At 41.5% G+C, this 12587-nt stretch overlaps 1 protein-coding gene across 1 annotated transcript in view; it reads left to right on the forward strand.

Moving 5' to 3' along the window:
* Positions 1 to 738: 738 nt before the first annotated feature.
* T265_13191 (hypothetical protein) overlaps positions 739 to 12587 on the forward strand; it is a gene marked incomplete at both ends in the record, with an annotated part of 35620 nt that continues 23771 nt past the window's right edge. The window contains 2 exons of the mRNA XM_009167656.1: positions 739 to 813; positions 11031 to 11115. Coding sequence (XP_009165920.1) covers positions 739 to 813; positions 11031 to 11115 — 160 coding nt within the window. The remainder of the gene's footprint in view (positions 814 to 11030; positions 11116 to 12587) is intronic.

Genomic DNA, 12587 nt, shown 5'->3' on the forward strand with positions numbered 1-12587 from the left:
GGTCTTTACGTCCAGTATCGGCAGGAAAATGTCGGCTAAGATGTGCAAGGTGCTATCTTTTGGCCACGTGACCATCATTAGTACTGAATATCGGGGAAAGTTACTTTTTGAAAAAATGAACTGTTCGGGATCAAAACCGAAATATCAGTATCAATCTTGTTTCCTGCTACCTGAGAAATGGCTCAAAGTCACATTTGTCAACAATCGTCCAATACCAAGTTATCGTTTTTTCAAAGTATTCCGGTCTTTCACTCCGAAAAAAATCCAAGGGAAGCCTCATCAGCCCGAAGTGACAAAGCAATTTGAACGTTCTCGAGCAACTGTGCATGGCAATCGGCCATCCGTTAGCGAGTACATTTGGAGGATAGACTCTAACATTTAATTACTGTATTATTTGAAGAACAACAGGGCTTTGTGAGGAGTCAGGTTGAAGTTACCACAGTTTGAATCAGTTGGCAGAACTAGACATTGCTGTTCCGCTTATCCTATTACAATTATCGTCCACATAAGCCCACAGATGAAATTTCAACCGCATTAGCATACAACCACATGAACCTAATGTCTCAGACTCAGCAGGCTACCTAACCGGACTGTCTTCGCGGTAAACTCCAAACAGCAAAAAATCAGTAGTATGCTGTCCTCGAATTTCTTACGATCGTCCCATACTACTTTGATAGTTGTCATTATTTATCCGTGGAACTTGATATTTTAGGTGACTAATCGGATACTCAGCATCGGATGAATCCTCCTCAAGTTCAGCGTTTGGAACCACTTCCCTATATTCATTGTCAATCAAAGATCACTGATAAGACGGTGAGTTCTAAGGTACTGCTTTTCTTGGGAATTTCGAACGGCTTTTACAAACACACACGAAATTAACGGGGTTATTTAAAATGGTTGCACGACAGACCGGGTGGATTTAGAAGATATACGGTGCCAAAAGCCAAGTAACACTGTTTAAAACAATTCTCTGATAACACTGGCGGAACAAATGTGTCGAAGATACATGCTATAAATATTTCAACCGCTAGTTGGCACAAGATATTGTTAGGGTTTGAATGGAAGCGCATACCAAATGGAGGCCAGTTCCGCTCAGCTGCCTGCATGGAGTTGAACAATCAGAGTTTCATAAACGTCCAGCTCTCAGGTGTCATGTTGTTGGTCAGCTGGATTAGGTCAACAAGCAACGATTACACCATCAGGGCAATCTGATGTGTACTCGACTACCGTATCTGGTCGCTTGTGTATATGCGATAAGACTGGACTGTGGAGGTCCATACACGCAGCAGCCATATCATTCAGTTACCATGCCCGACGCGGACAATCCATTGCAACTTTAAAACCAGAGTTTCAAGTTACAAGAATGCACAAAAGTGGGCTAATACCACAAACACAAATTCTTTAGTTTTGTTTCATTCCCCAGTTTTCATGGGTGCGTATCACTATACAGGTCGCTTGGTAAATCTATTCACTTGAGTCATTAAATCATCCGACTGATATTAAGCAGTTCCTTCGGTGACTCACAGGCACTATTTGAGTTGACAAATGAACCTGAGGTATCTTGCTGAACAACGCGCAATACTTTGTACCTATTTGCTTACTTCTAACTTGTCTGCAAAGAGTAGATCTGACCACATTACACTCCTACAGTATCAGTGCTTGTTACCAGCGTTTCCTTACTGTTAGCGCCGGGTGAGTTTTTCTTATTCCTTAGCAGCCACAGCCTCTTTACTCAGTCGTCCGGCAAATGGCAAGAAAAGCATTACTTCTATGCTCCGTTCTCTAGATGCTATAGTCTCTTCACCCCTCGGAGAGGCAAGGTTGCATCACAGTTCACCCTACTATAACTTTGGTGTTTTAATCCACAGTTCAATAAGCCAACAGACATGCTCCCAAAGCATGCGCGCATGGTCATCCCAGGCAATTAACCGAGTGCACTTTGGCGTGCGTCAAGCCAAACTTTACAAGCCTTCAGGTTGTCATCCATGTGGCTGCGTTATTTTAACAGAATAATGACAGCGCGAGAAACTTCTTTGAGTGCCAACATGAAAGTTTATTCCCTCACTCATTTCACAAGTCTAACAACCTAGAATTCTGTCATATCCCGTAAATCCACATGCTGTAAAAAACACTAATTTCAGTCCGGCAGACGATCAAAATGAGCCTCTTCGGCGCTTAAAAGAAAACACCTAAGAGCGATAGTTCTGGCCACAGGATACATGGAGGCCTAATCAACCTAACCGTCATAGCATGACGGTTTGGTCGTGGATTTAATCAACACGCGTCGTCACTTATGTGATGAGGATAGCGAAAGTTAAAGTAAATACTGGGTGGCAGTGGCTAGATATTATTTTCATAACCAAGAAGCGGCAAATGGAATGAAATGAAATCTGTGCTACAATACAGTACTCGCTTTCGAAGAAACTTTCAGGGAATCTGAGCACTTTTTTTTCCAGAAGAGGGTGACTTCTACACGACATCATGAGGTTCCACTTGTTTCTGTATACGTTTCAACATGATGGGAGATGGAGTTATTCATTTTATTTTGTATGATTTGAAAAAACACTAATTTCAGTCCGGCAGACGATCAAAATGAGCCTCTTCGGCGCTTAAAAGAAAACACCTAAGAGCGATAGTTCTGGCCACAGGATACATGGAGGCCTAATCAACCTAACCGTCATAGCATGACGGTTTGGTCGTGGATTTAATCAACACGCGTCGTCACTTATGTGATGAGGATAGCGAAAGTTAAAGTAAATACTGGGTGGCAGTGGCTAGATATTATTTTCATAACCAAGAAGCGGCAAATGGAATGAAATGAAATCTGTGCTACAATACAGTACTCGCTTTCGAAGAAACTTTCAGGGAATCTGAGCACTTTTTTTTCCAGAAGAGGGTGACTTCTACACGACATCATGAGGTTCCACTTGTTTCTGTATACGTTTCAACATGATGGGAGATGGAGTTATTCATTTTATTTTGTATGATTTGAATGACCAGATGGTCGGCACATTCGCACATCCGTGATCTACACATACCGCCGCAATATGGCGAAGCTGTGTAAAGCTCGTTAGCCATTTTCAACCAGTCTACCGGTGTTTTCTATCCAATATCACCAAATAGGTAAACCATTCCGAAAACATATTACTATACAGCATGTTCATTCAAAAAATGAGAACTATTAGGTCATCATACACTGTGTCAATCTTCTTCCCAGCAACATTAAGAGCAGCAGATTCAAATCGTGAAGGATACCACCGAACAGGATGAATTTGCTAGCCAAGTCAAGTAATTTTATGTCGCAGTTCTACGATTTCCGTGTGTCACCTGTCCGTAGGACATGAATAAGCTATAAATTGTACTGATAGTAGAAGACATTTTACTATACCATTTTCGTTTGAGGAGCGAATCGGTCATGTGAAGAAGTTAAAATTGGCTCCTCTTTAGTTTCCGTTTGCAGTTGGGAAAAGTCCTTCTTTAACGGGGGCTGCATTCCAGATGAAAGTGGTCTAAAGTTGAATGTCATGCTCTAACGCACTAACAAATGGGAGCCTCGTCGCACAGAAATCCTCTTGTTCTGAGCGCATATTTGTTTTCATACCAGTAAAATAACCTTCTGTTGTGCAAAGCTCACTTTGATGACGCATCTACTTGGCGGTAAGATATTTCCGAAATGGATGCTGTAGCTATGACAAGGTTAATTCGTACAATCTTTGACGCGTCTCTGTCATCACGGACCGATATGAATTTGGATGGAACTCTAAGTAGGTACTGCCACATATCTAACTGGTTACAGAAAAAGCCCTCAAATGGATTCGACCACCAACTTGTTTCGGAAATATCAGTAATGGAATGTTTTTGAGCAGTAACATATGCGCATGGAATTTGCGCGTTAAGGGAGGCTTCTATTCAAGATATCTTGTGTAAAGAGACCTTTGATACTAAGTACCAAGGGAGTTTTTGCACTTTAGATCTTTTTGGAATTTGCGTAAAACACCAGGGACAGCATAGTTCTTTGCCTTTGCAGTGGCAACAAAGTCCTCTCATTCAAGTAGAACATAAGGTTGACGGAAACTTGGAGACTGCGCCTACCTGATGAGCCCAAGAAGGGCAAAACCGGTCGTCGGTAGTCGAAGAGTTTTCATCAACCTTGTGAGTAGCTTCATGTCATTCTAGTAATACACTACTATCGGAAAGAGGTTTTTCCACTGTTTACAGGAGAATAAAGGGTTAGAAATGCGTTAGCCGAATATTTCAGCGTCTGTGGCGCAGAATGCTTCCCTGACAAGATCAGTTGTTGTTTGTGGTGAAATCTAATAGTCTTCCTAACGCATTCGCTAAGTTCCAGGCGACAACTTCATACAGTACACTTCCAAGGGTAGGCTCTTCACAGTGACAACAAAAGCTTTCAGCAGATCTGTGGTGTTAGAAAATTATGATATCTTCCCCAAGTCCTGCTTTTCGAATTTATCTGCGTGTTGCAGCTATGAGTACCCAACCAGTCCATTTTATATCATTTATACACAATTCTACATTCATTGTGTGACGCGCAAGTAGTTCATTCAGACATCACGATTTAAAGTGAACCATAGACTGCATTCACTTATGGGACAGAATCTCAACCAGAAATTTACATACCGCACCTCGAAATTAGAGGATGTGTCGTTTGAACCCGCTAATGAAGTTTGTAGAACTAGTTAAAGTGTATCAAAAAGCAGCTTAACAACAGTTCTGTGGTTCCGAGCGGTGTTCTATCCTTCATTCACGTGGACTAAATAACTGCGATCACTTAAAGTACGCATGTACGAAAGGACGCATCTTAAACCGATCAACTGATCGAATTATTGGGAAATCTCGTCTCTTGTTCTGATGCGCTGCGGTACGAATCGGACGAAAAAGCTGAGGTATGAATTTCGTACCCGTGCACAGTGAACTGATGAGGCTACAAAATTCGTGAGGTTCAAATCAGTCAATGAAGACGTCACTCAAATTAATGTTCTCACTACTAACAAGAGTTTTGAGTAGAATGTATACACAAATGTGTTCAAGTGCCGTGAAAATTTGTGATGAGTACGAAACAGAGTAAAGCACCGGTGTTACCCAAAAGGGTTCAGTTGTCTGTTCGCTTGTTTGCATCCTAGCTTAAGGAAAGTATCATGGTATAAACCCAGTTTCATGTAATACTGAATCACGCCCCCATCCTAGACTTTTAGTTAACACATATTCTTTCTGCTTTATTTTAAAAGCATATTAGGTCAGCTCCGGTAGAACTGAAGGATAGCGAGTTGGACAATTTCCGTGTTGTTGGAGACCTTGTGAAGTACTGCACCGAAAAATATAGTGAGTGGTGTTGAGAATTGCGGAGTGCTTTGTCATTTAACCTATCCGATAAATTCTATTTTCACCGTATATGTTATGCTGAAAACTACCCTACAACAATAGTCTTTCTGGTGACCGCTGCGAGTTAAATTTGGGTACCCTTAATGTATTTTTGGCTTGCGAACTCATTTCTTCATCCAAATCGAGCAGCCAAAATGGTTCAATTTATCATTCTTGTACAGAGAAGTTGAGGGACGACCAGTAGAGCGTCTGAAGCGAACAATTCGAGAACGTCTAACTTGGTTTTCTACGACTGAGTATTCATCTTCGATGGGGTAGAAGCAACGCAAGCAAGTTATGAAAGTCCAACAAATAAAATTTTTAAAAAATTATCTTGAAAATTTCCAAAGCACTTTTGTTTCTTTTCCTCTCTTTTATGTAGTCTTTCATGTGCACACACTGTATGTAACCATACTGAGATATGTCGAATCGCTATATGTAAGCACTCAGATTATTGCCAGCCTTTGGTTCAATCTGCACTATTCTGATCAGTTTTACAATTTTTGTTCGATACGCGCCATTTAAATGACCATGTGTTAGGCCAAAGATGATCAGATTGAAAGCCTGTTAGAAGCCGCCTGGAATCCAGGTAGCCACTGCTTAGCAGAGGTTGCATTGAAACCGTAGTTTCAGTAATGCTGTTACCTCAATAGTGATGTGGTCGCCTATTCTAACCAGACTAAGGACACCGCACTTAAGGAAACAACTAGGGTATTGTTTTAAACGTTCTGTATTATATAATAGCGTCTTATAGGCGAACCCAGTGAAGAAAGATTCACTACCTGGATAGAAATAGACTTCGGTTTAAAACCGCTTTCTGACTGTCAACAAGTGCGTGGCAGAATTTGCCAACAGAATTTCATTTTTGCAAACCGAATGGATTCTTCTTTTAGTAACTACATAAAAGAAGACGGGTTTGAAAATTAAAAAGTCAGCTCAAGTTTGCTGTTCTAGCCAAATACCAGTTGAGGTTTGCAGATTGCCAGCATAGTACTAAAATTCACTGTTGAGATAGTCGCTGTCTTCTTGTCATGAATAATCAATAAACTAATACATTTAGCCTTCACTTTTATGCCAACGTTGCCCAAAAGCAGCCGCATGGCAACAGGGAACCTTTTTGACCCCTTCTAGTATGCCATTTGACTGCTGAAATGACTGCAGGCGACGATCGGTCAGTTTCACCTCTCGTGGCACATAACATCCTCTGGCGGTGTCCATAACAACGGCATCCATCATTGTCTACCGTTAATCCAGATGCAGTAGATTTGCTGAGGTCATTTATCACTGTCTCTCCTACCGTGCTGGAATTGGCTCAACTGATATGGTCTTACAACCCGATTATGATCTGCTCGAAATTTTCATCACCGCACCAGGGGGATCATATTTACACTGTCTACTTTACTCGACCTATTAGCAGTTGGAACAGTAATACCTCCGTAAAAACACCCATCCTTGAAGTAAGAAATTACTTGTTAAAAATCTCCTGACCTTTCCTAATCAGGCTATCGTTTTGCCAATTCTATTAGAAATGATCCATGATCAGGTTTTTGGCATTTAGTGATACCTTGCTTGCTTACANCGTCAGTGACATCGGCATTCCTCTACTATGGCAGAGAAGTATCAGTTTTGAATACTGATGTTATGCTATCGATTATGGTATTGATAACGAAGGGAAAAAGGCCTTCGTTGGGAGTTATTTACTAGAAAACGCCCAGTGAACCGTTGCAGACTATTGGACAGGGAAGTAAAACTCTTATTTGCACCTTGTTTACAAAAACTGAATATCCATCTTCTCCTTGAGAGCCTCTTCCAGAACTTTCCTGGATGTTCATTGACGGTTGCTCTAACGCAAGCAAATGCGACTCCTCAAATTCTGTAATAGATCTTTTCAAGAGACGCGAAGCAGATTTACGAAAAAAAAACACTACTCGCATGCCCTCATCAGCAGTATCTACAGCTACAATGGTATCGATGACACTCTCTAAACGAAGATAATAGCCAACTCTTTGGCGTTGGGTGTCTCGCTTAGAAATAGTGTTCACTTTCTAAAACAGCCCCAAACAGCTTTTGAGTAGAAGATTCGTCTATTAGAAGGAGTGGGTTTGGTTTTAAAGGTTTGCCTTTCGGCGAAACGACTGTGATGTTTCATATTATTTTCGGTGCGTCCTCAAATACGGATAATCTAGAAAGTGAACCACGTTTACAAGCATGTTCGTTAAGGGTATCCAACAGGATTGGTTCACAAACGTTGTACTCACTTCAGTTGGGCAGTACTTAGAACAACCTACACTTGGAATCATGTTAAATATTTATGTTAAGCATATCGATTTGTGCTGGGTAATATGAGGGTAGTCTGGTCCTTAGATAAGGGAAAACTCGCCCATGATGCGTGCTAGCTAGGGGTGTGAATGCGATATGTTCGTAATCTCTAAGCCCCATCAGCTTGCCATTGAAAACGCACACAGGATTACCCGGGTAAAAAACGAGCTTCCCTTCTGTCGAAAGTGTCGGGTGGGTTTGTGAATCCCACTTGTTCATAGGTAAATCACAGCTGTGAACTAAAAGGTGGTTTAAAGGCGAACGTCATCGAGATGTTAAGCACCAATTCACCTGAAACAGTAAGATAGGTGTAAGCTTGATGAAAAATGAAGAAATTTCGTGCTGAAAGGCCTTAGGGTCGCAATATGCATATGAACGCAGGTAGAAGAGATATAATGTGAACTTTTCAGGGGTGTGACCACTATTCGACTGTTTCTTTCGCGAGGATCTCTTGAGCTATCTCTAAGGCACTGAATGAGTATAGTTTTTCAAAAAAATGCAGCATTGTTTAAAGGGTAATTTTATTTCATGCTTTAGAAGATATTCCTTGTTTTGGAAGAAGAGCTAACTTCTACTCCGAACCAAACTGGCGAACCTATGAACAGGTAATCAAATCACGTAACTAAAGTCAGCAAATCCATTTAATTCAGGTGGGGAGAGAAATTCTTGCTCTTGGAGCCGCTCTGTCATCATTGATTGACTCGGAAAACACCGTAAACAGATTTGTTGGAATTTATGGAAGAAACTCCTCAGAGGTAAGTGCAAAAAACGTGGTCGTCTTGAAAGCAGTGGCAGATTTGTAATCACCTTTTAGCCTGAAAATCTGCCATTATCTGGTAGTTAAATTATCACCTGTTTAAGTTCCGGTTTCCTTCGTGCATCTTTTGGATTTGGTCCTTATTCCATTATGGTCGTAAACTGAGACAAATACGAGCGCACCATCCAGCTTCTTTTGCCTTGATCAGTCAAGGATTTATTCTTGACTCTGGATTAAACTCAGATTCGAAGGAAAATGTCAAAGTATTTGGGATATTTACGATTGTATTCAAGAATATGTTTCACACAGACCATCTTTGCCTTTCGAACCTAATACACACAGGCGCGGTAGACTTTGTTGCTTTTACCATACATTCATCCATTTTACTTTAATTTTTATTCGCGTGTTAGCTTCGCTGTTTTTTTTTTCAGGGTTTGACAGTGCCAAATTTTGTTCGCGACAGTACTGACGATGTATGCGTACATATCTGTATACCTGAGCGGACTTCGGCCGTTAGTCTTCACAAAGAGGGTTGGGGGAAACATAAGTTCCTCAGATCTAGGCTGAACTTTTCAACTGCAACAACAGAAATAACTGTAATTTCTGACCAATCATCGGGAGCCTAGCATTGAACACCAAAACTTTTAGGATCAGTTAACAAGTCACACCAAAAATATATCAATGGCTGTAATTCCGGTCTTAATTTTTACTGTTTGGGTTGAGGAGAACCGGTTCATTCTGCTTTCACCAAATCGTACCCACTGGTTTGTCATCCAAGTTATATCTGCGTATAGCACCTTTGTATCCCTTGCGTCCAACTAATGTTCAGGTTTTACATGTCAAAAAAATTTTCCCGCCGTTGTCCCGAAAGACCAAGATTAAGTCGATTGATTGTATCGCAGAACATACCTGAGGCCTGAGACAGGAGTGCCCACACATAACCATCCATTCAAGACTTACGAGGTGACAATAGACGGTGCAATTCTGTAACCTTGCATGCAAGTACTTCTGCACTGCCCTCCTGTGAGTACAACTGCTACTCATATGGGATTATGGAAGATTCGGGGAACATTCCTTGGGTAAAACCTTCATAATACTTACTTTGGGGGAAAGTGTAACCGATTGGCCAAAGCTGATTACGTGACTAGTGATTAGTGAAATCGTGTCAACAGATGTAGTACAAAATTAGGTAAATTGCAGCTATTTGCAAGGGATTCCGGCGTGGTACTTTTATGGTCTTTAGTTAATGTAGAATAGACAATGCAAATCATTTGGCGAGAGATTTGTGCACAGTGGATTTCCTTTGGCACCTCTTTTACGGGTGTGTTACCATAAAGTAGCAGTTGGAATCCCAGTTGTAAAGTAGCATGCAATGCATTTTGGTGACCTTAATATTCATTGGATGACTGGTAAGGCAAGAATTTACTGAAACAGAAACTGGAAAATCGTGATTCGGACCATAGGAAAAGAGTGCCTTTTTGGCGACTTGGAGACATTCTGGAATTTTCAATGTAGACTTCGTCCTGCAAGCAGTGCCAACCTGAAGTGAGCAGCCAGAAGACAAATTGCAGAAGTGTAGTTCTTATTGTGTATGTGTCGGAAATAGTGTGAGTTTCGAACTAGCACTCTCTCGGCTAATGGCTGAAAGCTTAAACTTTCGGTTAGAAAAGGCTGAACAGCTGTGTATTTGGCTCACACAGACATAAACCGTACAGGTAGACATTTCTGCAGAAAAATTAAATTCCCTCAGGTTCTTCATAATAACTTTTCGTTTATTAACTTTGTGGAGGCATAAAGGACCGGGCCGAAAAGAACGCCAGAACGTAACCCTGCCCAAACTACTGTGTTTTGAAAGCGATTTTATCCAAAATAACAAGGTATATATGATTCAGTTTCATTTAAATACTGCTTTTTCGGGCAAAAGAAGATAATCTCTGTCGACGGGTTTTACGGAGCATGCCACAGTGAATGTGGCAACAGCCCACATCTGGGAATCAACACCGAAAGGAAAACGTACTCTTGTCAGTAGAAAACTTGCATGAGCGAACGTGAAACAACCCAGGCGATTGCACACTTACTTTGATTGATGATGTATTTCAGAGCCTCTTCTCCGAATGTGTCGTACAGCGGTACAACCACCAATCCGTAATGAGCACATGCATACTGGGAACATACCCACTAGACGGATTATCGGGAAAGCAGAAGTGGGAAAGCGTTAACCAATGGTCCCAAATATAGAAGTAAGCAGACAGAGAGCGTCTTATTATGAATAATATCACCACATGGAGAAACTATCCACTGAGCTGGGCAAATTGGTTGCAAACGTTTCATCACCAATCGAGGTGCGTAGCGGTGGGTTAGTGGTTGTGCACAACCACTAACCCACCGCTACGCACCTCGATTGGTGATGAAACGTTTGCAACCAATTTGCCCAGCTCAGTGGATAGTTTCTCCATGTGGTGATATTATTCATAATAAGACGCTCTCTGTCTGCTTACTTCTATATTTGGGACCATTGGTTAACGCTTTCCCACTTCTGCTTTCCCGATAATCCGTCTAGTGGGTATGTTCCCAGTATGCATGTGCTCATTACGGATTGGTGGTTGTACCGCTGTACGACACATTCGGAGAAGAGGCTCTGAAATACATCATCAATCAAAGTAAGTGTGCAATCGCCTGGGTTGTTTCACGTTCGCTCATGCAAGTTTTCTACTGACAAGAGTACGTTTTCCTTTCGGTGTTGATTCCCAGATGTGGGCTGTTGCCACATTCACTGTGGCATGCTCCGTAAAACCCGTCGACAGAGATTATCTTCTTTTGCCCGAAAAAGCAGTATTTAAATGAAACTGAATCATATATACCTTGTTATTTTGGATAAAATCGCTTTCAAAACACAGTAGTTTGGGCAGGGTTACGTTCTGGCGTTCTTTTCGGCCCGGTCCTTTATGCCTCCACAAAGTTAATAAACGAAACAATACGTCTACCACCTCATCGTGATGTTCGCCCCCTGGAAGCTGCTATGATGCCCTACTCACGAATCACATGGATATGTATAAAAGGGGGAAAACCGTTGGACGGTTTCTCTTCAAAGAGTCTATTAAACTCCTTTTATCTAGTACGCGGATCAACTCTGATTAAAGCATTCGCTTTTTCAAACACTTAGTAGCGCTTGGTTAGGTTGGTTGTTATTTTCTCATCTGATTCACTGTGAAACATAAACATAGATGCATCTAGCGACCTAATTATCAGTTTCTCGCAGAGTCATACCAACTAAGGCTGTTACTTTAACACGTTTTCCGCCAGTCCCAAGTTAATCTAATGATGCTTGTCATTCACTGTTTCATCTCACTTTGAGCAGTTTGACTGGTCATCCTCAGCTTTGTCTTGATGTAGAGAACATCGCCCATGATAAGTGGATGCGAATCCCCTGGAAATACGATACTTGCATGTCGTTCAAAAGTCAGGCTCCTGCAGTTCAGGGAAATTCAACGATAGGAGGTTTGGCCTTCGCCTCATAGACAAATGCGTCGATTAGGTGTATGGTCGATGATCGCAGATGGATTAAACTAGCCTGAATTTTAGATATCTTGTTCTTCCTCATTCTTGTCACAGAAATACTGGAGTTGCATTCACCTTGAAGGGGCAGCCAGCGTAGTAATTCGTCCAAGTGCAAAAGCACTAATTCATTCTGGTTGAGCAGGGTGGATCGATGGGAAACTTTGACGGAAGTGATAGAATTGTATTTATGTGGCCTGGGAGCACATGAGGCAAGTTATTTCACTCTACGTTCATTAATGCGATTCCAGATTGCGCTAAGCGAGGAGCCAGTGATCAGTTAGGGTGTATCCAGGATGTGAAAAGTTCGAATATTGTGGCTTCTTCTTCGATCATAATATAAAGCTTACAATTATCATTTATTTTTGAAAAGCGTGGTCACAAACATAAAAAGTGAGTGCAAGCGATGAATGCGAAAGAGTAACAGGAGAATATGGGAGAAAAGAGAGAAACGTCTCATTCGAGATCATGCCAAGGGCAGTGCCAGTCTGATGAGGTGAATCCCAAAGTATGTAAAGATTTTGGTATGGGAACACGCGTCTAAGGACCAACAACCAAAGAAAGGACAAACAATGGT

This window comes from Opisthorchis viverrini, assembly GCF_000715545.1.
Source record: "Opisthorchis viverrini unplaced genomic scaffold opera_v5_44, whole genome shotgun sequence".
NCBI classification, from domain to species: domain Eukaryota; kingdom Metazoa; phylum Platyhelminthes; class Trematoda; order Opisthorchiida; family Opisthorchiidae; genus Opisthorchis; species Opisthorchis viverrini.